Below are 26,278 nucleotides of genomic sequence, written 5' to 3' on the forward strand. Positions count from 1 at the left end.
GTCATAAATAAAGATATTCATTTCATACTGGTTTCGATCAGTCAGGGCGACGTTTATTTATAGTGAACCTTAATGGGTAGTAAATACACGCGATATTTGCTCACTGGTGCCATTTCACTGCTTTATGATTCCGCACCATTTTATACTGACAAGGCAAGGCATAAAAAAATCTGTACAAAAACCTATCATTTCTTGTTGAAATTCTAAATTAACCATGAAAACACACTTACTATATTCACGGTCGCGAGTTTTTCGTATTAGAATAGAAAAATATGATTAAATATGAATCATATTTTTCAATATGAATCATATTTTTCTTGATTAGAATCACGCCGACGCGTCAAGGATTTTGTGGTGTATTAACAAAAAATCTATGATCTTATAAAAATCTACACGCATTGCGTCTCAACTAGCGTACAACCTGCGTTCGCAGCGGTCCGATCGCACTCTTATGATCACAAGATTCAAGCAAGTCATATATATGTTTATTCGTACGCAAAACGCAATTGTATACGCTACTGCGGACGCAAACTGGACGTCTCGTTTTAGGCTTCGATTAGAAGTATGTTTTCACACTTAAGTGCACTCACATGTTTTTTTTTTCACTATGTTTATAAGTCCTCCCCAAAACAGGTACGGTATTCCAACCGACAATAATAATGTGGCGTTGGTACGCAAGGTACTGTTCTTAGTACATGGTACATGAACACAAATAAAATATGCAAGTACGATATCACCTAGCACGAAACTAGGGAACTTGCAAACGTCGATGGTAGGTTGTCTAGTCGTCAGAGTAAAGTATTCTGAACATTATTCGTTTTAATTCTCAAGATCGTACATACATCAACATCCAAAATGCCTAGCTTTGTGACCAAAAAAACCAAGAGATTCGTTTTACAAAGTTTTCGCTAGAAACGCTGGCTGTTGACGTACGAAGCAACTCGACATCTAATATAATATTCGAAAACTTTAAAAAAAATTGTACTAAGAACAGATAAAGCGATATCCGCTTGGAATTCCTCAACGGTTTCGAAGGGTCTATACAGATATGTTAAGTTGTAGACCGTAGTCAGGTGACACAGTGAAGTGAGCTCTAAGTGACAGAGTGAAGTGAGCCGCGGTTGTCGCAGTGAAGTGAGCTTCAGACATCAGTGAGATAGAACTTCACTCGATACTCTTGACTCGCGCCATAACCTTTCCCTCGAACATCGGCAGTGTTTCGTTATCGCTGCTAACCTCCTCTTGAATGACCGTGTTGTCAAGGTCAGCGCATTCCGTTTTGAAGAAGTATCTGAAAGCATAAATAACAACATTTCACCCTCTGCATTCCTTAAGCGAACTCGCTGATCGATTGGTAGGCATATTTGAAATTGCAACTCGAGGTATTTGTCGGGTAGATTTCCTATCCATTGTGTATTTTTCGCCATTAATAAAAATACTAAATAAATATACTACGACAATACACACATCGCCACCTAGCCCCAAAGTAAGCGTAGCTTGTGTCATGGGTACTAAGATAGCTTTGAATATTTTTATGAATATAATACAAAAATACTTATAATATACATATAAACACCCAGACACTGAAAAACATTAATGCTCGTCACACAAACATTTTCCAGTTGTGGGAATCGAACCCACGGCCTTGGACTCAGAAAGCAGGGTCGCTGCAAACTGCGCCAATCGGCCGTCAAATTAATTAATCTACCGAAAATTTATGTCCGGTAGGAGTTTTCGACCTTGGCGATAAAGACTGCCGCAAAGCAATTTTACTCCGGCATCGAACACTGCCCCGTTGAAACTGATTACGGTTAGGGGGTATAACTGCTATACCCTTTTTCGGTTAGCCCGCTAAATTAGAGCCAAATTAAAGTGGAGAAAAAAACAAACAACTCTCAGCCGTGGAAGTGCACAGTTCCTGGCGGAATCCGGTATCGGTGGGTAACTATAGATAGTGGCGATCACAGTAGATCGACCACGGTTTATGTAGCAGTCTAGCTTTCTGTTACTCAAACATTTTCTGTAATTTTTGTTTGGTGGGCAATAAAAGTGCATTCATTAATTTATTATCAACCTTATAATGACTAAGCGAGTGAGTTACAACAAGTAAGTGAGTTTTGTGACGCTTTTTGTCACAACACTTATCTCTTTCCATCAAAATTTGATAACATTGTAATCGTCAGTTTACTCCAGTGAATTAAAAATCCGACTTTAGATGTACAGCACACCCTTAATAAATAAATAATAATTCTAAGGCCCAAAGTAAGCGTAGCTTTTTATGGGTACTAAGATGACTGATGAATATTTTTATGAATAATATACTGATAAACACCCAGACTGAAAAGCATTCAGATTCATCACACTAACTTTTTCCAAATGTGGGGATCGAAACCACGACCTTGAACTCAGAAAGCAGAGTCGCTGCCCACTGCGCCAATCGGCCGTCCTTAATGATGCCCCTTGAGTTATACGCACCTACAATCCACACTAATATCACTTTCACAAAAAAGAAAAATAAAACCCGTCGAGCCAGTTTCCATACCCTAACCTTCGGGTATAATCCCTTACCTTCGAAGGCCCCAAATCCCTACTAATATTATAAATGTCAATGTAAGTTTGTTTGTTACGCTTTCACGCAAAAACTACTTAACCGATCCTCATGAAACTTTGTACACAAATTCTTGGAAGTGTTAGAAGTAATATAGGATACTTTTTATCCCGACATTAAGCACGGTTCCTTTGGGCGAGGCGATCAGTGTTTGACGATTTCACACCATAACTCCGACAAATTATAACCGATTTAAATAATTTTTTTGTACTATAGAGGTTATAATTTGTGTTTAATTTTGCCCAAACTGTGGTTGGAGATAGAGGACAGCAGCAAACCCCTCATTTAAGGCTTAGCGATACTGAATACTTTATTTTTTTTAGATAAACTACTAAATTTAATGCCACATCAAAAAAACAAAATCAAACGCAGACGAAGTCGCGGGCAACAGCTAGTATGGGAATAAATGTCTTTAAACCTGAACCTACCTATAGTTGCCCTTCCTAGGCAGGTAGTCCTTGAAAACGCGCAGGGTGAGCGGTGCGGCGGGCACCTTGAACCGGTACGGCACGCTCTCGTCCAGAAAGCTCACCACCACCACCGTGTGAGCGTCACCACCAGTGGGGTGCGAGGAGCCACCGCCACCGCCGCCGCTCGCGCCGCTCGACTTGCTGCCAGTGCTGCCGCCAGTGGCCGTGCCGCCGCTGACAATACATATATGTTATAGAATATGAATTTAAAAAATAATTGTTTTTGTTTTGTTTCGTTATTCCTCTTCTGTTTCACATACTTTTTGTGTTTTACAAAAGGAGTTATTTATGCAACTGTTTTTTTTTTTGCATAGTATTAAAAAACTATTGTGATAATAGAATCACACGAGTGTTTTAATATCTACTCCCGTAATTTGAAACCTATTTATAAGATTTTGAAACAGTTGGCTTACTGCTGATATTAAAACAAGTGCAAGTCCTAGTTATCTCATCCATTACTGAGTTATATACTCAGTAATAAATTAAGTATATATAAAATAATTATTTTATTGTAATAGTAGTTAACATTTTGTATGGTATATTATCATTGACTTAACAATTATTCATTGTAAAGTCAACATCTCCTGATGATGCTCCGGTTTCGGAGCGAAACGTGCGTAGAGGGTATATTGCCGAAGATCTGTTTGGTGTGGGGTATAAGGATTGAAGAAACTATAAATTACACCACACAGATTCTCCTGCTTTTCGCGGAGTATAGCAAATTAAGCTTAATTTTGATAATATATCATGGATTTCCGCAAAGTAACGCCTGCTTCTATCCAGTATTTAAAAACGGTGAGCTTGACCGTGCAGGCTCGACTTTACATAAAATTAACTATCCAGTATTTTGTATGGTGCAATTCTGCACAAGTATTCTGTCTGGTGCTATTTATAATTTCTTCAATCCTTATACTCGACACCAAACAGATCTTCGGCAATGCATGTGTGTTAGATTCTTAACAATTATTCATTGTAAAGTCAACATCTCCTAAGGATGCTCCGGTACATTGCCGAAGATCTATAAATAACACCACACAGATTCTCCTGCTTTTCGCGGAGTATAGAGAATGAAGCTTAATTTTCATAGTATGTTCATTCATTCATTCCAAAAAAAAAAAACAAAATTCATTTATTTCAAGTAGGCCTATTATAAGCACTTTTGAAACGTCAAGTCTGTCTGTTTGTAGTGACTCTACCACCGGTTCACCGGAAGGCAGATTCTACCGAGAAGAAGCCGGCAAGAAACTCAGCAGTTGCTCTTTTCCAACATCAACAATTTACATTTTACATTTTAAAATTCATTTTTCTATCTTGTGAGAGATGATAGCGAAGCCGGATGCTTCCAAGCAACTTCGTCATTAAGGAATTCATCAATTGTATAATAAGCTCGCTGTAATAAATGTGTTTTAACACATTCTTTAAACTTATGCATTTGTAGGTCCAAAATTACCTTAGGAATCATATTATAAAAGCTTATACTCAATCCCACAAATGACTTCTGCACCTTTCGCAGACGATATGCAGATGTCACTAATTTATGACCATTTCTTGTAAGTCGACTGTTTTTCATTAAGGCTAATGACGATGATAAATGAATGCTCACCGACTCCTCTGCTGCTTGTCTCGCCTTCGGTGCTCATCGCGGTCCGCCGAAGAGCCCCGCGAGGACTCGCGGTAGTTGCGCCGGTCCAACCGCTCCGAACCCTCAGCTATCCACAACAGGATACGCGGCTCCACGCCCGCCGCGCTGGCGGTACCCTCGCTCACCACAGACACGCCGCTGTCGGTCAACTCCGTCACTGTCTTCTTCGAGAACGATCTGGAACAAATAGAATCATGTTTTTACTATATTTTAAAACACAGTGTCGTACAGTAAAAAAGAATCGCTGAAATATTGAATTTATCTAATCATATATGATTAATGTATCATAAAAAAACATATTTTTAGTTATATTCGAAGAGAGATTGATATTTATTTTCAATAATTAAAACTGCGAAATTTAGCGATCCGTCATGACAGTTTAAGCACTGAATTATAAATTATTACGTCACTTCTATATAAAGATAATTTTGTTGATTTATTATCTATTGATAATAAAAACTTAATAACTGATAGTTTATCAGTTGCTAAGTTTTTTTTTAACCCTTCCCATTTATGGTAGGAAAACCCGCCGGGGGTGGGCCGGAAATGGGTTAATAAGGTTTTTTTTTAATATTTATAGTCGACGGACCAAGCAGATGGCCTGACTGATGGTAATAAGAAACCATCGTCCATAAACAGATTGACCATGACCTGCAACATGCCGCCCTGTGTCCATCAATATGAGGCGTAGGTGTTAAACCTAATGTGCCTGCAATTAAAGCGGCAACCACGACCTTCAGACCGGAACGCAGCATTGCAAAAATGCTGCTTAGCGGCAGAAATAAGCATGGCGATAGTACTTCCCGAACGAGCTCTGTCACAAAAAGCTCTGCTACTGCTATAATGTATTCTCACCTGCGGGTAATGGAGTGCGGATGGTGCACGGAGTCCGGGGGCCCGTCGTAGTGGCCCGAGTCGGCGGACAAAGCGGATGGGGCGCGCCGGGACCCGTGCACGTGAGCCCCGTGCGGGCCGTGTCGCAACCGCGTCCGCCGCCCGCCCGGGGGCGACGCGCCGGGGGTCCTCTCCGACCAGACGCGCGACACGTGCTGATCTGGAAGTACAAAGATTTTTAACCAACCGAGCCATGAAGTCCATTTTTAGAAAAACATACACAACCAAGATAAATAATAATGATAATACAATACCAAGATAGCATATAACAGTCTACGGCTGGACTAATGGCACCATTAACAGTCCACTGTTGAATTAAAGGCGCCTATTCCAGTCCACTATTAGACTAAATGCGCCTATAATAGTCCACTGCTGGACTAAAGGCGCCTATAACTGACCACGGCTAGACTAATGGCGCCTATAACAGTCCACTGCTGTACAAAAGGCACCTTTAATAATCCACTGCTAGACTAAAGGTGCTTATGACAGTCCACATTTGGACTAAAGGCACCTACAACAGTCCACGACTCGACTAATGGCGCCTATAACGGTCCACTGCTGGACTAAAGGCATCTATAACAGTCAACTGGTGAACTAAAGGCCAACTCTCAGCGGGAGGATTTGCCCATAATGTCATGCTGGGCATTGAAACTGAGAGAATATATTAAAACACTCAATGTCCTAATAACAATAGTTACAGTATATCACCCAAACGGATGATATAATGTAGAACATTATGTACTGAATTTAATAAGGAGTGTTTTTTATCTCTTCATCTTTAAGGGTTTACCCAACAGACAGCTATTTTAATTGGTCGGTGCGTGGTATCTGTACAAATATAAGGAATTTTGGCATTTATAACTACAAGAACACCGCGAGGTTACTAGGAGTAGCTGTTATAATGATAGCAGTAAGCTAATTGTTTCAAAACCTTTTATTCGTATAGTTATTCATGCAACTGTTGTTTAATAACTAATTATCAACATTACCGAGCGTACAAATTACAAATCACTTTGTAGTTTTTAGAAACAATAGCCGACTTTGACCCCTGGAGTTTGCGCGGGTGGTCACAGTAATGGCATATTAGTTGCGCGCGGTTTGCCTCACCAAGAATATCCTGATCATTGTCGTCATCCAGCTGGAGTTTCTCCCTGATCGCTGCGGCCACCAACTGCGGCGGTAGTGACTGCACCATCACCTCGTCACCCTCACCCTAGAGTCAAAACAAATATATGAGTATTTATCTGAAATTTAGTTAACTTGGTGCTAGCATCAATTTTCACAATATTATAAAAAAAATTAACCCCATTGTTATTAAGTCCATTTAGTTCGGTCACTCACCCCTACTGATATTATAAATGTGAATGTAAGTTTGTTTGTTACGCTTTCACACGAAAACTACAGTACCGATCTTCATGAAACTTTGTATACATATTCTTGGAGGTATTATCCTATATTATATAATAATATAGTATACTTTGAATTGAAAAAAAAAAAAAAACGTAATATAAAAAATGTTTGTGAAAAAATCTCAATATGACTATTGGTATCGACTATGTAGCAGTACGCTGCCTCCCAAAATTACGCGGGCGAAGCCGCAGGGCACAATCTAGTTATGATATATATCATAATATTCTTTATTTACAAAAATTTACATTTCTTACTCCAATTATCAGGCCATAGCCATTGTAAGCTCTCCCAAATTTAGTATTCATTTCACGGTAATTTTAATTCTATAAGAATAATTTTATCAAGGTCTATTTAATTATTTATATATATATAGTCAGTACATATATGAAAATTTAATTTATGTCCATAAAAATATATCAAAATTTAAAAAGAAAATGCACTGTAACAATAAAAATATTAGAAGCAAAAATAAACTCGTTGTGCAGTTTACTAGGCTACACAAAATTGCAAATTCATTCAAGGGCAATTGTATATTATTTTATTACAAATTACCAAATGAAATCTTTGAGATGTCTCTCAATAAGTTTAAAGTTTATATAAAACGTAAGCTTACAGAAAAATCCTATTATAATATTAAGGATTACTTAAACAATAAAAAAGCTTGGGTGTGAATTGCTCTAGCTTCATAGCTTAATATAAATTTAATGGAAGATGGTGATAACAAAAAAATAAATTTACCCGGCTAAGTTTGTTGTGGTGACCAGGGCGCGTTTGGAAGCCTCGTATCTTTAAATTTAAGTTGGCGAACGAAGTTATCACCATCCCGTTACAATTATGTAAACAAATATGTATGAACGTTATATGATAGGCCTACATGAATGAAGAAATTTTGAATTTGAATTTATATTTTTTTGTTATTTTTATGAGACTGCCCAATAACGGTGTGTTATATTTTCAGTATCTATGGGAGTTCCTTTCATCATCATGATATCAACCTGATGGTGATGATGATGATTATATTAACAGTTGTTCATTGTCAAGTCAAAATCTTCTGAGGATGCAACTGTGTGGAAGTGAAACGTGCATAGAGTGTAAATTGCAGAAGATCTGTTCGGCGTAGAGACGACCAATGGGCCCGCACTGTGCCAGCGTGGTGGAATACGGCTTAAACCCTTCTCATTGTGGGAGGATACAAAAGCGGGCTGTTCGACTTGTTGACAATCCCAAATTGACTTACTGCTCTATAATGGAGAGTGTTCTGAAGAGTTGTTTGCATTGCTACCTACTTCCCTGTTCTCCGACCGCACCTCACGCCGTAGAAATAAATTCCACCCTCATCATCTGGATGCCTGGTATTCTTCTACTATTCGAAATACAAGATCAATTCTACCGCGCACTTGCAAATTATGGAACAGTCTCCAGGAAAAGCCGGAAACGCATCGGTGGCTCTGGTGCTGCAGATGTTTGTGGGCGGCGGTGATCACTTAACATCAGGTGACCCACTTGCTCGTTTGCCCGCTAATAATATATATAAAAAAAAGAACAAATCGTGCTCTATAGTGGATCGGTACAAGGGGCGGATAAACAAATTCCTTTAAAGCCGGCAACGCATCGGTGGCTCTGGTGCTGCAGATGTTTGTGGGCGGCGGTGATCACTTAACATCAGGTGACCCACTTGCTCGTTTGCCCGCTAATAATATATATATAAAAAAGAACAAATCATGCTCTATAGTGTATCGGTACAAGGGGCGGATAAACAAATTCCTTAAAAGCCGGCAACGCATCGGTGGCTCTGGTGCTGCAGATGTTTGTGGGCGGCGGTGATCACTTAACATAAGGTGACCCACTTGCTCGTTTGCCCGCTAATAATATATATAAAAAAAATAAAAAACCGTGCTCTATAGTGGACCGATAATGGGTTGATGTGAAGATAATTATGAGATGTAAGAGAACTTACCTCAGCCAGCCTCCTCTCGAGTCGCTCTTTGTTCTCTTGCTCACGCTTCACCCGTTCTAGCTTCTCTATGAGCAGCGGCGCGAACTCTGCGGGCGGCAGTACGCGTAGCTGTTCCGACTGGACCCGTTGCGTCCGCGGTATCATCTGTGCAACACATAATATATTTTATTATCATTTTATTGTATGTTTTTATATTACTCTTTATTTTCACACCACGCGAAGAATTATTCAAGGTAAAAAGAAACATAAAATGGAAGCAGAATACAAAAGGCCGCCTTATCGCTTAGTAGCGATCTCTGCCAGGCAACCTTAGAATTAGGAAAAATAAAATAAAATAACTGCAGGTTTTTTATTTATACAACGTGTAAATGAAAACCGAAATAATACGTCACAAGCTTTAGAGGTACATCATGTACTATTTCCGAGACTTATCTGTGAAACAGAAAACCTAATAATTTTTGAGTAAACCACTGCCATCGTTTTTATTAAAAGAAATAAGATACAGCCCGAACATTATAGTAATAGGTACTACGCAAGTGTCGATCTTTTATCTTCAATAGGGTTGTCAAAAGTAAACAATTAGAACGATGATGATGATGAATTTGTTTGTATGGAAAAATAAATATGCTACTTTTGATTTAATATTTTTAATAAATATACATACGCATCCTTCAATATTATTTCTGTTGCACATTGTATACTTATATATCACACACGATATTCAATTTAATTTTCAATTCTCTTGCCCTGTACGATCACTCTCCAATTCTCTGAATCTCTTAGCTCTAAGCTCGCCTCCAATTCTTTAGCTCAGGCTTCTGGTTTGTAAAACAAAAATCAGAAGCACAGGATTTGCGACTCTAAAAAGAGTGGAGTTCAGTTCATTTTCCTTTGAGTAGGTATACAGTTTTTAACTATCGAAAACGACTCCGAGCAAATCTTATACAGAGTCTACTGAAGTTAGCCGGAAATGGTATGAAGGTTATGATGATGACGACAACTTTATATGTTTTAAAAACGATTCCTACCATGGCGGTGTCCTGCTCCTTATTGATGAGGCTCCGGTCGAGTCCGTACAGACGCGGCCGGTGGCGCGACTCGCGGCCCTCGCGCGCGCCTCGCATTGACATGCCGTCGCTGCAACACAATACATGTTAAACCGTGTGACAATGACTATTACAGCTAGAGATGTGTCGACTGAGCGGTGATAGCTCAGTGGGGCCGAGTTCGCACGAGCACGCATCTATAACTTTTTTAAGTTATGTGCGTTTTAATCAATTCAAATATCACTCGCTTCAACGGTGAAGGAAAAAATCGTGAGGAAACCTGCATGCCTGAGAGTTCTCAAAGGTGTTTAGAGTCCACCAATCCGCACTGAGCCAGCGTAGTGGATTACGGCCTTAACCCCTTCTTTCTCATTTTGGGAGGAGACCCGTACTCTGTAGTGGGCCGGTGATGGGTTGATATGATGATGTGTCGACTAGTCGGTTAAGCCACAGCAAAAATTTTAAGGGTGTATAACAGCACGCTCACAGATGCACGGATTTACGAAGCCCCAAAGCTATTATCAAAGTATTTTAGTCGGGTATACAGTGTAGAGACATGCGATCGCTCGCGTTACTGAAATCTAGGTAGGTCGCGTGGATTGTAGGTAATTAGTTCATCAATTGGTTCTTGGTTCCATAGTGCTTTAGCTTATGTATTTACTGTGGTAAAGCCACTATCGTAGTCGGCAACTAGTCGGCGAGTTTTCGGCGAAGATCGCCTACTAATTACTTTGTCTTATATATAGTTCAACGGGTACATACCACGATAATATTTTTGGACCATATTTTTGGATTTTTTTGATGATATTTTAGGACATCTCGTACCTACGCAGTCCCGTCGTGACCACGTACCATGCAACTGGGTCGTAATATCGACAAATCCAAAAATATCACCGAGGTATGTAACCGTTGAACTATATTTAAGAAATGTTGATTAACCACGGAAATCTTAGTTTAAAATCTTTAATTTCTTACTTTTTATTTCTCAATAAAATATATGTGACCTTGATGGTTTATTAATATTTCTATTTTGTAATCAGGGTCACTGGTGTAAGTTTGCTATGGAGAGACTTATGCTCAGAGTATCTCGACGTGGCCAAATCAGGGCTGAAGATATTATTAGCAGAATATATTAGGCACATTATAAACCTCTAGACAGCTCTGAGAAGAACTTTTAATTTTTTCTGTACTAACATTTCAAATAAAAAAAAAAATATTGCAAATAAACTAATGAAATGCAAATAAAAGGTGTAATAAGAATTAGTTGATATAACAAAGCGGTAGGGTACAGCCTGGGCAATGTGTTGATATGACGATTTCTAGTTATTAAAATCTATGCATATACTCACGTTAAAAACGATAGTACACTTCCAGTGGCATTATGAGTTGGCGACGACGTTCCTACAAATATTTGGTCAAATATCGCCTTTCGGACTTCAAATTATATTATGACCAACTATACACGGCGACTTTTTATCGTCAGACATCCGCACCAAATCGATTCGACCACGACATCACTCGAAAGTAGTAAGTAAAGTTTTTTCTGTGCCAATGGGAACAACAAAAAAGTATACAGAACACTCTTATATGAAAAGGCAACGAGTTGTAAAGAAATCCAATCCAATCCATCGAATAATTTTGTAGTTGTGGGGACACAAACATACGGAAAAAAAACGTGTGTGCCTCTATGTACACGCGTTTGAAGTTATACTTCTTTGGCGCGACAAGATAAAAATCTTTCAAAAATTTTATATTTCGCCTTATTCTACGTATGTAGAAAAAACTACACTAACAGTAAAAAAAAAGGTATTGAATTAAAATGTTGTATAGTTAACTTCATGGTGTCGCTTTTTTGTGACGGTGTGCCCATCGTAAAAATTTCCTTAGCGCGCCAAAAGAAGTATAACTTCAAAAATTTTTTGCTAGTCATGGTAGCCACGCCGTTTTAGGACGAACAAAATGTCACCGTGCTTTCACAGTCATTATGAAATACTTACACGCTGCTACCGGAGAGGGAAACCGCATCGCTATCGGTGCGGCCGCTGCTGAGACTTGCGCGCTCGGAGTCCTGCCTGGACGCGGGCGTGTACCCGGCGTACGACACGTGCGCACTGTACACGGACCGCTTGCGGTGCCTGCTTACCACCCGGTGGGGAACGCGAACGGGTATTGGTGTGTTGGGCGTGGGATTGGTGCAATTTTTGGGCCAAACATGTAGTTCGTTATGCAAATTTTAATGTGTTTACGTATTTAAATTGGTTCAAATATTTGAATTAAACAATTTTGTTGGTTTGTTTGTTTGTTTTTTTTTATTGTTGGTATCGATAAATAGCCAGATGACAGACGTTAGAAAATTGTATTAATTAAAGATGTGTGTGATTGTAAATTGTTTTTGTGGATATAATGGGGGTAAAGGGTGACGGGGTTAAATGATCAGGGGGTATAATGGTCAGGTGGTAATTCAGCGTAAGGGCGTGTACAGAATGCGTCGGGCAGCGGACATGCAGCGGGACACAAACATGGGGGCAAAACAATATAACGGAAAAGATCAGTAAAGCGGCTTTAAAACAAAGTAAACTGACATTGATATAAAAAAAAAGATCTGGCACTTGTTAAAGTAATGCTGCTTGCACCATTTAACAAACCAAGCAGGCTGTTGCGTGGTGAAGCCGAGGCTTAATTATTTATTATGGAATATTAAATTTCACGACACGCGTGACAGTACTAAACATCGAAAGTTGGCTTAATGAACACCGACTTCAAACCGTCGCTGTAGGTATGATTGCTAACTGAATAAGATTCAGTAAATTTTCTGAAATTTTCGAAATCGGGGGCTACCAGTCGCCTTGATACAAAATGGGTATATGCGAATCCCACTGTTAAAATGTACGCCTTGTTTTAAAGACGAGAAACATAACTGCATAGGACAACCAGTTTGTTCCGTTAAATGAACTGAGTATCTTTGAAACTTTTTATATCAATGTAAAAATAATTTAAATAAAGCGTAACTCTAAGGGGTGTAGACACATGCAATGCGGGATCACACTTTAAAATAAAAAAAATGCTATTGCTATAGTAACGTTTCTAGTAAATACATTCTAAAAGGGGTCACACAATGAATCAAAATGGCAATAAAGCTCTAAATGACTAAAATAAAAGTCCTACTATTTTGTAGTTTTTTGTAGAATGCAAAAGTCAAATGTCAGATACGATCGTCACTTGCAGCCTAGTTTGCAGACCACAAAGGGTAAAACAGAAATTTCCAACATCTCTATACATTGTTCCTTTCTATTTGACGTTTTGTATAGAGTCAGCATTCTTCATATAATTATTTAATGAGGCGATGCCCGACTCTATGTTCTTCCTAAAACTTTAACCTATAACAAATTAATCGACAAACGTTCTGTACAACTACAAATAAGGCTGTCTACTCACGGTGCGACATCCGAGTGCAACCGTCGCGTCTGCGTCGCGATTAACGCGTCGTGCGTCAGACGTGCGCCCACGGCTGCAGCCCCCACCCCCGCCGCACATCCGCTACCCGCTGATAGCTCTTGCCCTTCGTGTAGGGTGGCTAAACCACCTCCGCACATCTGGGACAAAACATTTTATTATACATATCAATAGCGAAAACCTGCAATTAAACCTCTGTTTATATAATATTGTACTAGTCTACACTAATATTACAAAGCGAAACGATTTTTCTGTTTATTTATATAGAATAAGCTCTGAAAGTACTGGTTTTTTACCATAACTAGGAAGTGCCTATGTGAAATTATAACTTATTTTAAAAAAGTGAGTGATCCTTAAGAAAATTGCAATAATGTAACCCAAATTGTCAAATTTTAACTATTTGGCGTATGCAGAGATATATTATATTGATGATACACAAAAATCATGTACTATATGATTAAAGTACTCATTATTATCTTCAAAAAAACCGCGAAGAAATATATCTAATTATCATAGTTAAGCAGGAGTTAGCAGCTTTAACAGGTGGCCAATATAACATTACGTAACGAATTATTGTTCACGGTGGTGGAACCGCGAAGAACAACTAACATATATAAAGTTAAATATAAAAATAAAAACTCCGTGGCACAGATAACAATAAAAAAACTTATTAATAAAAACATAAATAAATAAATATACTACGACAATACACACATCGCTATATAGCCCCAAAGTAAGCGTAGCTTGTGTTATGGGTACTTAGATAACTGATGAATCTTTTTATGAATAATATACATAAATACTTATAATATATAAATAAACAAAGACATTCCTGTTCATCACACAAATATTTTCCAGTTGTGTGCCCACTGCGCCTAACGGCCGGCGATTTACTTGTATTCATGAGTTGGTAATAATGTAGGCCTTAGACAGTTTTAACGTTACGTTTACAAGTGAAAACGAAATTAAAATCCGACCATAAGTGAAGTTTTTAAAAAAACTATAAATTTCACATTTATCGAATATTAGATAGAAGCAGGCGTTACTTTGCGGAAATCCACGATATATTATGAAAATTGAATTTATATAATTGTTAAGTAACTTTAACAATTATTCATTGTAAAGTCAACATCTCCTGAGGATGATCCGGTTTCGGAGCGAAACGTGCGTACAGGGTACATTGCCGAAGATCAGTTCGGTGTGGAGTATAAGGATTGGAGAAATTATAAATTACACCATACAGATTCTCCTGCTTTTCGCGGACTATAGGAAATAAAGCTTAATTTTCGTAATCAGATTTTTTTTTTTTCAGATTTACCTCCCGAGAATGCGGCGGCGATGCGTCGGGCGATGATAGCGGCTGCGTCGCCGCACTCACGTATGACACGTACGCGTCGGAGCGCAGGAACGACTGGTACGTCGACTCTGTTATCGCGCGCGTCACCTGCAAAGCGAAATAGTAGTTATACACAGTTAAATGAATAATAACAGATAGCTCTCGGCCTGTTGTTGTTGTTTACGATACAACTTTTGTTCTACGTCTTTTTGATGTCAAACATCTATAGGCGGAGGGTAAACCTGATTGTTGGCGTGGCGTTACAGGCTATATGATTGCATTTTTGTATTTCTTATGTAACAGATAAAAATGAATATTAATTTTGTAATGCAACAGTCATTATTAACCGACTTATAAAAAAGAGAGGTTATCCATTCGGTTGTATTTTTTTTTTATTTGTGGAAAAAAAATTTACAACTTTAACTTTTCATTACGCAATATCTGATTCTGTCGTAACTTGTTCATATAACTTTTAGAAGACAATTTCGATGTTTCACATTTGCCAGGCGTCCAGTGTCGGCTCACACATTTTTTTTTAAATTCTAAAGTTTGTGAAACATTCAATCAATAAATAAACAGAATTTCATGTGTTTATGCTAAATAGATTTGGTTTTATTAAGAACGCACAGTGGCTCTTAATGATTCATGCGATATTAAGCACGGTAGCTGCGTCGCCAGTGTACCGAGTGTGAGATTTTTCATCTATTCGATCGCTTAAAAGTTAACTATGATATGTATGGCGTCGAAAGTGTGCCATCTTTGGCCCCTAGATGGCGGTCTTTCGACGCCATACAATAACTACGGAACGAACCTCTTGCTCCATATTGTCAAAGATGGTTTTCTCGATGTTGGCGCCGTCCTTGAGGCCCTGCTTTACTCGTTGTTTCAACTCCTCGGGCATCGCTAGCTGAGACTTGCGCAGAAACCTGAACAAACACAAACTTCAATAAACTAACTGCGAATGTAGTTATCACCTCCACCATGTAAACAATTTTAACTATTAGATAGAAGCAGGCGTTTCTTTGCGCAAATTCCGTCATATATTATGAAAATCAAGCTTAATTTTCTATACTCCACGAAAACCAGATCTTCGCCAATGTGCCCTACAAGCACGTTTCGCTCCGACACCGGAGCATTGTTATGTGACACAACAAACGAAACGAGCGTAGAGGGTACGTTAACGAATATCTGTTTGGTTTGGAGTATAAGGATTGAAGAAATTATAAATGACACCACACAGATTCTCCTGGTTTTCGCAGAGTTTAGCAAATTAAGCTTAATTTTCGTAACAATTTTGAAAAGGAACGTATCAAATGTGGCTTCGAATCATCAAAATTGACTTAGCCACCCATAGCAAATTATGATCGAAATCGATTTTTGCTTAATACCTACACGATCTTTTACTATTACGCTATTTGGCGGTAAGGCCGCCAAAATGTATTCGCCGTTTTGTTTCTTCATCTGTCCTTTTTTTTGGTGTGCAATAAAAGTGCATTCATTCATTCTATCTTGGATTAAAATGCTGAACGCCTGGTAAACATTTTTTGGAGTCGGAATATTAAGTTAATATGAATTGATAAGTTATAATACTGTTTTAAGTGGTAGTAACGTGTATGTATTCGATTTATAGAAAGAAAAAATTACATATTAATAAATAGGATATCCACTAGAAGGATAGATTTAGGGGTAGTTACTGTTTTAAATTATTATGTTACATAAAGGTGTCGATGGGTCATAGTTACCAAATAGATAAATATTAGGTATAATTAACAAATAACAAATACTGACTTGTATATCGCGGAGACGACCTGCCGTATCTTGGCGGGCTCGACCTCCTGTCGCAGGCCCTGCACGGCGAAGTAGAAGTTGAGGCGGTCCACGTGCAGCCCGCCCGCACCTCCCACGAACTTGCGGAACAGACGCACTCCCTCCGCGTCCTGAACATAGACAAAGATAAATGATATCTCCTTCTTGCCCTCGTTGTACACTATCTGTGGTTTGCACAAAATGACTCGTCTTTTCTATAGATAATGACAATTCAACTTCTAGTAAATAAAGTCAAAAAAATATAGGCATATAACATTGTCACTTAATCCACATAGTGTCAGCATAGGGTCCACCAATCCGCACTGGGACAGCGTGGTGGACTACGGCCTAAATCCTTCTCACTGTGCTAAGAGATTTGTATCCTGTAGTGGGCCTGTACTGAGTTGATATGATGATGAAGTATTTCTATTTATTTATATGAAATTCGGTATAAAGGTAACAACCATCGACTTGAATTTCGCATCAATAGAACAGAGTAATTGAGTCGATTTTCTAAAAACAAAATGCTTCCTAACTGTTTACCCATATAAGTTACTCAAGTCCTGTAAATATCTCAAGAATTTTAAAGCAATTATAACTCTGAGGATGATTTCTAAAAAATACCTCCGAACCCCTCACCAAAGAAAACTAAATATAATGATATCATCGAGCCTAGAGTTAAGGTTGCGTGTAACCTGCGTGAATAGCCGCGTTCAAGATTGCGTTCTGCAAGCGACCAATCACAAGTCTCATGCGCGAACGCGTCCTTCTTTTGATTGGTCGCACGCGTAGCGCAAATTTATACGTCGCGAAGGACACAGATTGGACATCGCTCTTATGAATAGCCTTTTGTGCACAGTTAATTGTAATACGTACCTCGAGCAGATGGTGCAAGGTTCTCGCCCATCGTAAGTAGGGCGGAGAGGCGGGCGAGCGCGCGGAGCTTCCCGAAGAGCCTTCCGTCTCCTCGCGCCACGACGCCATACCCGCCCTAGGATTAAAAAGGTAAAGGGTGATTAAAGTGCAAATATTAGAAAATAAATCTTCACACTGTTACTATTCATGGGAAAAGTCTACAAAACCTTAATAAGCATAGGAAAGCTGGAAACTGGTTTTAGTGCCGCCCAACACTGGCATATGTCAATTACTGTTGTCGATTTGGTTGTGCTGCCACTTATCGATAGTCATATCATCGTTTGTCGATAAGTCGGGGGGTTTGCTTTTGCTAGCGAAAATGTTGTTGAAAACAACTTTCCAGGACCCACCAGGCGAGTGAAGGTTGGTCGAGTTTTAGTCGTTAGAAATACTACATAAACACTTCGCTTTTATGATGTTACGCTTTATTATCTAAAAATACTTTAAATAAATAAAAGACAATCCTAATTGTAAGTGGTTTGCTGTCAAGATTCAGTTCGAAGATTGAATAAACAATCTGTTTACCGTTTTGGTTAAACAACTTCCTTTTTATTCTATTCTACTAAAAGTTAGCCCTTGACTGTAATCTCTCACCGGAACACTAAATCGCTTAGCGGCACGTCTTTGTCGGTAGGGTGGTTAGTAGCCAGGGCCAGAGTCTCCCACCCGACAAGACCAATTTCTAAAATTCCCCCGCCAGGGTTGAAACCCGAACCTCCTACTTAAATTCACAGCGCTCATCGTTGCGCCATGGAGGTCGTCATAAATCCAAATAATATATGTGTCATAATAAAAGGGAATAAACTTCTTCTATTCCCTGTTCCTGTGTTAACACGGCTAGTATGGGCAGGAGACAATTATATCCCCGGTGAAAGGATATAAATTTATCTTCTCCCACAGTTTTATCAACTCTCAGAGCACTGGCGCACAAGTGGAAATAATATCCAAATAATATATGTGTATTAATAAACGAGGATAAACTTCTCCTATTCCCTGTTCCCGTGCTATAGCAGGGGGACAAGTTAATTATTACGGTGGATATAATTTTTGTCTCCTGCCTGTACTAGCTCTGCAGTGTGAGTACGCGCAGGTATCTAGAACTCGCGCGTTTTCTCATAAAATTTGAATGATTGGAGTCTTACTTAGAGAGATGTGGCTGTGCGAACACATGTCTGGCCTGAGATTTACTCTTCTCCTCCCCCGGCGCCGGTGGCAGCGACGACCTGTCTGCAAGCTTGTGCTCCCAACCTGCATAGACCAGAGCATGTAAACATTAGCACAAAGAATATTTTATCAGAGTCCACCATTTCGCAATGGGACATCGTGGGTGGACCAATTTAATCGTAAACCAATTTAATTGTTGGCCGGTAATAGTTTGATATGATGTTATGATATTGAATCAAAAATCATTCAACAGCCTGTCCGAGTTTACTAGGAATGTAGGAAGTGCCAAGAAGTATCGATATTGACGATTGCAATATATTGGTGACATTTTCTATAAAGCATTTTCACTTTATAAAAATCTTTTTTTTTACTTAATTCAATATGTGAATATACTTTGAAACGTTTTCAGTTGTAGCTTTGACACGATGTAGATTTGTTAATTTCTGTATTTGAAGCATATAGCTACGGATATCTTTTGGAAAAGTCGGAATGTCATTACAAATGTACTTCGAAATCTCAAAATATTCATATCGTGTGAAGTTTCCAAGATTTCCAAATTCGTACTAGAATTTGCACATGTCGAAAAATAAAGGCTGATATCCTGCACGATACCATCGTAAGTTTCGGTATAATTGCGACCGAGTAAAATTGACCTATTGACCTAAGGCTCAGAGTCACTCAGCGGGCGATGGACAGAGCAATGATGGGAGTATTTCTACGTGATCAAATCAGAAATCAGATCCGTAGAAGAACCACAGTTACCGACACAGCTCATCGAGTCGCAAATCTGAAATAGCACATAGCTCGGAGAACCGATGGACGTTGGGGTTCCAAGGTGCTGGAATGGCCACCTACATAGGTAGACGAAACGTCGGTCGGCTCCCAACTAGGTGGACAGACGACATCAAACGAGTCGCTGGGAGCCGCTGGAAACGAGCGGCCTGAGACCGTGGATTTTTGAACTCCCTACAAAAGGCCTATGTTGGCGGCCGATTGGCGCAGTGAGCAGCGACCCTGCTTTCTTAGTCCAAGGCTGTGATTCCCACAACTGGAAAACGTTTGTGTGACGAACATGAATGTTTTTCAGTGTCTCGGTGTTTATTTTTATGTACCTTTAATTGATAAAAATATTTTTCAGTCATCTTAATACCCATAACAGCTACGCTTACTTTGGGGCTAGATGGCGATGTGAGTATTGTCGTAGTACATTTATTTATTTATTTATTATGTCCAGCAGTGGACTTTGATCGGTTTGAGTGAAAATGGACCATGAGCTTATGGCTCAAAAGTATTTTTATATCACAGAGAGATTGCTTGTTACCTTGCGGGTGGCCGCCTATAGGAGTGTGGCTCATGGCGCACAGGCCCTGCTCCCACCCGCGCGCTGCATGGCGAGACACTACCTGCGGACAGCGAAAAAAACATTACATCGATTTTATTAAAATGTGGCCGTGGTGTCACCTGGTACAAGGTGCCAACTGAAAATCAGCGCTGTATGCACCGCAGCGCTGGCGCATGCAGCACAATGCTGAGCTGGCACCTAACCACCACCACCTTGGGCCACACATAACATACATGGTGAAAATAATATTGTAATGTGTGGCGCAATGTAAATTTTAAATATTTTTCTTTCTTTCTATGTGTCCTAATAGTGAACATTGTCAGTAGTAATCTGATCATCAGAGTCGTGAAGGATATGTTCAGGCCTCTTGCTGAGAGTGGCTCTAAGGTTGGAGTAGAAATAAGCTGCAACTATGAGAAGGTTGGGATGGCGGATGGATTGGCTCTCAATAAGTTCAAAGTTTATATAAAACGTAAGCTTATAGAAAAATCCTATTATTATATTACGGATTACATGTATGATAATAAACCTTGGGTATGAATTGCTCTTACTTAATAGCTCAACGTCAACTAGTAAGATGTTGATAACAAAAAAAACCTGGCTTAGTTTGTTGTGGGCTCTTCTTAGACCAGGGCGCGTTTGGAACCCTCCTAGCTTAAGTTTTAAGTTAACGAATGCTGCTATCACCATCAATAACATAGTGTAACATGTTAAACGTATGAACGCTTCATAAGTTCCTGTACTAAGGTCACAAAACTCTAGGGCAAAATCTTAAAAGCTTATCGGTACCAGCCATCGACTTAGGTACAACGAATCATTCAATCAGCTTTTTTAGCTCATTTACAAAACTTTTATTTATTTACAGGTAAAAATTGTCCTACTTCCTTTTCCTACGCATAATTATATCAAGATCAGTATGTCTTCTTTCTCTAAGTCAGCCTACAGATAATAAAGTGTTTTTTTTTAAATCACGCGTAAATGGTCCCGCCTTCTATGTATTCTATCCGCCGTCAGGATGCAGCACACAAAACTCTGTGTTAGATGCTATGTCATTTTGCAGTATTCGGGCCGAACATAGATACATACAGCAATAACCAGATTGCTTCTTTAATAGTTTTTAAAGGACAATGTGAGATGGTTATAACAAAAAAGAAATAACAACCGGCTAAGTTTGTTGTGGGCTTCTCCTTAGACCAGGGCGCGTTTGGAACCCTCGTAGCTTTAGTTTTAAGTTGACGATTTTTTTTATCATAAATATAATTCATTTATACAAAACTGGAACAAAGGGGGACCAAGTCGCGAGAACGAGCTAGTAAACCATAAACCAGGTAGATTATTTTTTGTTGATACATGTATTCCACTTGCCTACCATGGATTGATTAGAGCCGATAAGGTTTTTTATTCTCTAACGTGCTACTTACGTGTTTTTGATAATAATAAAACCTGTCTGGCACTCTGTCTAGGAAAATACATTTTACTATTAAACTACACAATTTATGGGCAATGAATAAACGTGGATACCGATTACAATAAATAGATAAGTACAATTTTTTTTACATGTTAATAAAATTAACTTTATCACATTCAAAAATGAGCAACTTGTACACAAAAATGAGTACTCAACTTTAAAAGTTTGTATGAGGTACAAGGGTTGAATGACCTTAACCCTATATTAAGTAGAATATATCAATGATCTAAACAGGTAAACTCCAATAAATAGTAAAGATATGAAGGAATAACTTGTTACGCTTTACATGATTGCACAAGCCACAGGGGTTGCTAACTCGTACCAAAGTAAAAAATCAATAAGCTAAACAAAACAGATCATAGCATTTGAATTGTATGTGTAAGAAGAAGATAGCAGACCAAATTATTTGTATGTGCTAGAAAGAGACAGTAATCAAACCAGAGCAGCGGCTAAAAGTCAAGAGTCTCTATCATCGATCGGCGTTGGATGAATTTTTTTACAGTACAATAGATTTTACACCTTTTTCTAAACATATTATTGAACGTTAGCAATGCTTAAAAAACTCAAATTGAGATCTACTCAATAACTTCCCATATCAAATTTCAATTAAAATAACTTGGGACAAAAATTATTGGGAACACGAGCACACCATACAAAATCCCTTACATTTCACTTTAAATATGCCACTCAATATAAAAAAAAGGGATAGCTCATAATAAGATCCTGTCATAACACATTTTAATCATAACTTCACGTCTCAATAAACAAGATGGAAAAAAAATTGAACAATACAAAAAATATTGTAAAGACCTTACCATATTCATTGTGCTTGTACAAACAACAAAAACTGGGAACTAGTAGTACACTGATATTAAAATTAATAATATTAAATACTCTCTTAATTTTAATAGGATTTTTTGCTTCAGAATTATTGTGAAGAGCACGACTGCGCAATGCAACGGTAGTGGTCCGAGTGTAAGTTGGTTGCTGGAGTACAAAAGACTCCGATCGAACATTTCTTGAGCCCTCACTGAGTTATGAATATGCTTATGATAGGGTTCATAACAACTGTAAAATCAATAACGGACAATAAGACCGTCTAATAGGGGTTCATACTGGGTAGTGATTGACGGAGAACTTTTTTATGACTTTTTAAAGTTACATGTTTGTATTTTCATGGTTGTTTATTAATATACCTATTGCCTATGGTTTATTTATAGTCTTATTATTTATATTAGGCCATACATTAGGCCATTATTAGATGTTTATTACATAAAATTGTAATTGTAAGTATATAATTAGCTAGACTTATAAAGAAAACTTACCTATTGTTATCTTATAGGTAATATCATTAAAAGCATATATGAACCAAGCTAATGAAGGAGCCCGCGGCACAGACACTTTAAAACCGAGGATGACGTGCATAAAACTTGGAAACAAGTTGTAAACAGAGACAAAAGCAATAAACTGCCCCAAACAATCGGGCGTGGATATGGGAAATCACGCCTAAATTTCAGTCATAAGTCAATCTGTAATAGCTTGTAACTGTGCATTAGTAGGGAAGTTGTAAACACCGAATTCCTGCATGGAAGTAACCCGGAAGGAGGGTGTTTATGGAACATATTGAGTGAAACGCTATGTGAAAATTGATACACTCACTTTATACTGAAACGCGTTGATCTGTTCGAAACGGGAATAGAGGACGGGTTAAATAGGAAAGTTAACGTAAATAAATAATAGATTAGCTTGGCTCGGTCTGCTTTTGTATACAAGAGCGATAGGTGTTTGACACTTGACATTTTAACGTGCTATTTGACAGTTGACGCTTGCATGTGACCCTGCCATCTAGCGACAAATCACAGAATCACGGCGAGCGACAGTACGGCGTTGTCAAGGCCTAGGCGATTTGCATATTGTCAAAAGTGTCCGATAGGTGACAGCGCCTGTCTTTTATTACAGAATATTTTTTGGCGGGAGCCATGCTTTTATAAAATAAACAGTCCACAAATTGTTGTCTTGCTTGTTTTATATACATGACACTTACCCGTTTAGCAGCTTATTGCCGCTGCATTTTCATTTTGTTGGACCACTTTATAAGATGACTATATATCTGAAACAAAATGAGAATACATTTAAGAATTGATAAAATATACTTCATAAGAAGTTAAACTTTGTCGTATCTGGAGGCTGGAGTGCCGTACACATTTTAAAAACCATCAGATACGAATAAATTATTTATAATCGCAAAATTTATAAGTAAATAAATAGGCAGGTAGGTATAAAAAGCGGCTTCGCTTTGCTCTGTAACATCAAAGGTAACCGAAGACGTAATTTTTCTTTGAAAGTTTCATGATTAAAGAAGCATTTCTCATAAAGCAGTCATTCACCTTCGAGAGACAAATTATCTCTGAAATAGGTTTACTTACCTACCTATTTTTGAGTTATAATGAAATTGAACATTTGTATTTGATATTAAAATCACGTCGCTCTGACACAGACATTTTAGTACGAGTAGGTGTTAAAAAATTAACGATGAGTTTAATACCTAGGTACCTAACCGCACATCTCAAAGGAAGTTTTATAACACTTGAAATTTCCAAAAGCTTAGGCCCATTCTTTTGAGAAATGACTGGAAAAGTATTTTATTTTGTTTATATTGTTAGGATGCTATAAATTATATAATAAACAGAGACTATGTAGGTACCTCGGTTATTATTAAATTAATAGGCAACTTTTGGTGCCGAGTCTGTTGTAAAATACTAATCAAAAATACCTAGTTCTGTCCTTTTCACAATGTTTCCCAAGGTAATGGAAAGCACTATCGTGGGTGCTGCAATATTATGGAAGGTAGATAGGTATGAAATATTTGTTCTAAAACCTATTGCCAGATATTTTATTAAATTGATTAGAAATGTTATATTATTAGTATAAAGGACTAGGTACGTAATCGATAAACAAGCTTGGGTGTGAATTATTAAAAGACAATATGTGATAACAAGTACCTTAGTAGCTCTCGTAGCTTTAGTTTCAAGTTTACGAATATGGTTACCGCCATCATCACACTACCGTTTACTATAAAGAAATTTTTGACTTTGACTTTGACTTTGACTTTATAAATGTTAATAATTATTATTTCAGAACTTGGGGACCTCGTCTTCCGCGAAGACGCTCTGCAGAGGTTGATTGTACGTCCTTGTAACATTAACTAAACTAGTGATGACTGTTTGGTGCAGGATACACCGGTGCGATAAAAGTAAAGGGGAAATGAAGAGCTGGATTATTTCAATATCGTTAAAATGTTTCCACAACGCTCTGCGCCCGCTGCTTTCGAGACTCGAGTGCGTCACGAAAAGCGCACAGTTTAATGTAAAATAAAATGTTATAAATAAAATTAATGTCTATTTATCACGGAAGCGAAAGGTTACTCAAATAGGATAAGTAGCCTTCATAATTGGCATTCCAAAAGCAGATATATATCCCTTATTTTAAATATTCCACACCCCCGCCGTCGGGAGAATGTGCAACGAAAAGTTTAATATAAAATAAAACGTTAAATTAAACGAATGTAGTAAATTTGAGACGAAACTGACGGGTGGTAACTGAAATAAGACTAGGATGCTTTTAAGTGATCTTTTATCAAACATGAACCTTTTAAAAAATATTGAAGTTGAAAAAGAGACAATGCTGAGTTTCTGGCTGGCTTCTTCTCGCCAGAATCTGCCTTCACCAGTTCAGCAGAAGGTAGAGATTGTGAAGAGTCAGTGACTAAAAAAAGCAAACCCTTATAAAGTAGGGCCGCTTGTAAAATAAATGATTTTATTTTTTGATAGAAAGTTGTTAAAAGGGTCGAGCGGCAAAGCCAATAAGTAAATTGAATGTTGGCAACTGGATGGGTGACCGCCTTTGAAGTCCAGTGAGATGATTGTGTTGCATTACGATTATCGGAAATGTTGTTATTGGCCGAACTTATGGAGAAATTGCTCCAAATGCTTGCTGTTTAGCCAATAGTGAAATTATGAGACCATTTTTTTTGGTGCACCATAATAGTATATATATTACGAAAAAACAGTATTAATAACATACAGCAACCTCATTCAGTCATTATCTCACAAACGAGCGACAAAGCCAAAGCCAATAAGTAAATTGAGGATGTTATATATGATTTTTAGTAGATTACATTAATTATGGGTAATGTTTAAATCTTATTGATTGCATCACCTACCTCTTTTCTATATTTTTTCCTTCTACGCCTTTGGTTGTCTGGAAGAAATCGCTATGTAGCGATAAGGCCACCAAATTGTACTGTCTTGATCTATGTTTATATCGCTGTAGCTACTTGTATTCTTTAGTGTACAATAAAAGTGTATTTATTCATTCATTCAAGTAAATTGGATATTGGCAACTGGATGGTTGACCGTCTTTGAAGTCTAGTGAGATTATTGTGTTGCATTAAGATTATAGGAAACTAGCTGTTGCCCGCCACTTCTTTTCTCTCGTGTGCGTTTCATTTTGTTTTTTGATGTGGCATTAAATTTAGTTGTAGATCTAAAAAAATAATAAAATATTCAATATCGCTAAGCCTTAAATGAGGGGTCCGATAAGGAGTTCTGTCCTCTATCTCCAACCACAGTTTGGGCAAAATTAAACACATATTATAACCTCTGTAGTACAAAAATAATTATTTAAATAGGTTATAATTTGTCGGAGTTATGGAGCTTAATGTCGGGATAAAAAGTATCCTATATTACTTCTAACACTTCCAAGAAA

General features: G+C 38.1%; 1 protein-coding gene across 4 annotated transcripts in view; it reads right to left on the reverse strand.

Annotated features, from left to right (window-relative positions):
- Positions 1-370: 370 nt before the first annotated feature.
- LOC120629498 (axin) overlaps positions 371-26,278 on the reverse strand; it is a 141,343-nt gene continuing 115,435 nt past the window's right edge. For 2 of the 4 annotated variants that reach the window (XM_039898440.1, XM_039898441.1), the window contains 16 exons: positions 23,556-23,621; positions 20,023-20,104; positions 18,680-18,785; positions 17,499-17,613; positions 16,605-16,753; positions 15,628-15,742; positions 14,799-14,924; positions 13,463-13,620; positions 12,025-12,162; positions 10,010-10,118; positions 8,982-9,125; positions 6,722-6,827; positions 5,576-5,774; positions 4,682-4,897; positions 3,037-3,252; positions 371-1,291 (listed from right to left, as the gene is read on the reverse strand). In XM_039898440.1, the coding sequence (XP_039754374.1) occupies positions 1,165-1,291; positions 3,037-3,252; positions 4,682-4,897; positions 5,576-5,774; positions 6,722-6,827; positions 8,982-9,125; positions 10,010-10,118; positions 12,025-12,162; positions 13,463-13,620; positions 14,799-14,924; positions 15,628-15,742; positions 16,605-16,753; positions 17,499-17,613; positions 18,680-18,785; positions 20,023-20,056 (2,058 nt within the window). In that variant the 5' untranslated portion in view covers positions 20,057-20,104; positions 23,556-23,621 and the 3' untranslated portion in view covers positions 371-1,164. The other 2 variants (XM_039898443.1, XM_039898442.1) reach the window with 2 other exon arrangements.

This window comes from Pararge aegeria, chromosome 14 (assembly GCF_905163445.1).
Source record: "Pararge aegeria chromosome 14, ilParAegt1.1, whole genome shotgun sequence".
Classification (NCBI taxonomy): Eukaryota; Metazoa; Arthropoda; class Insecta; order Lepidoptera; family Nymphalidae; genus Pararge; species Pararge aegeria.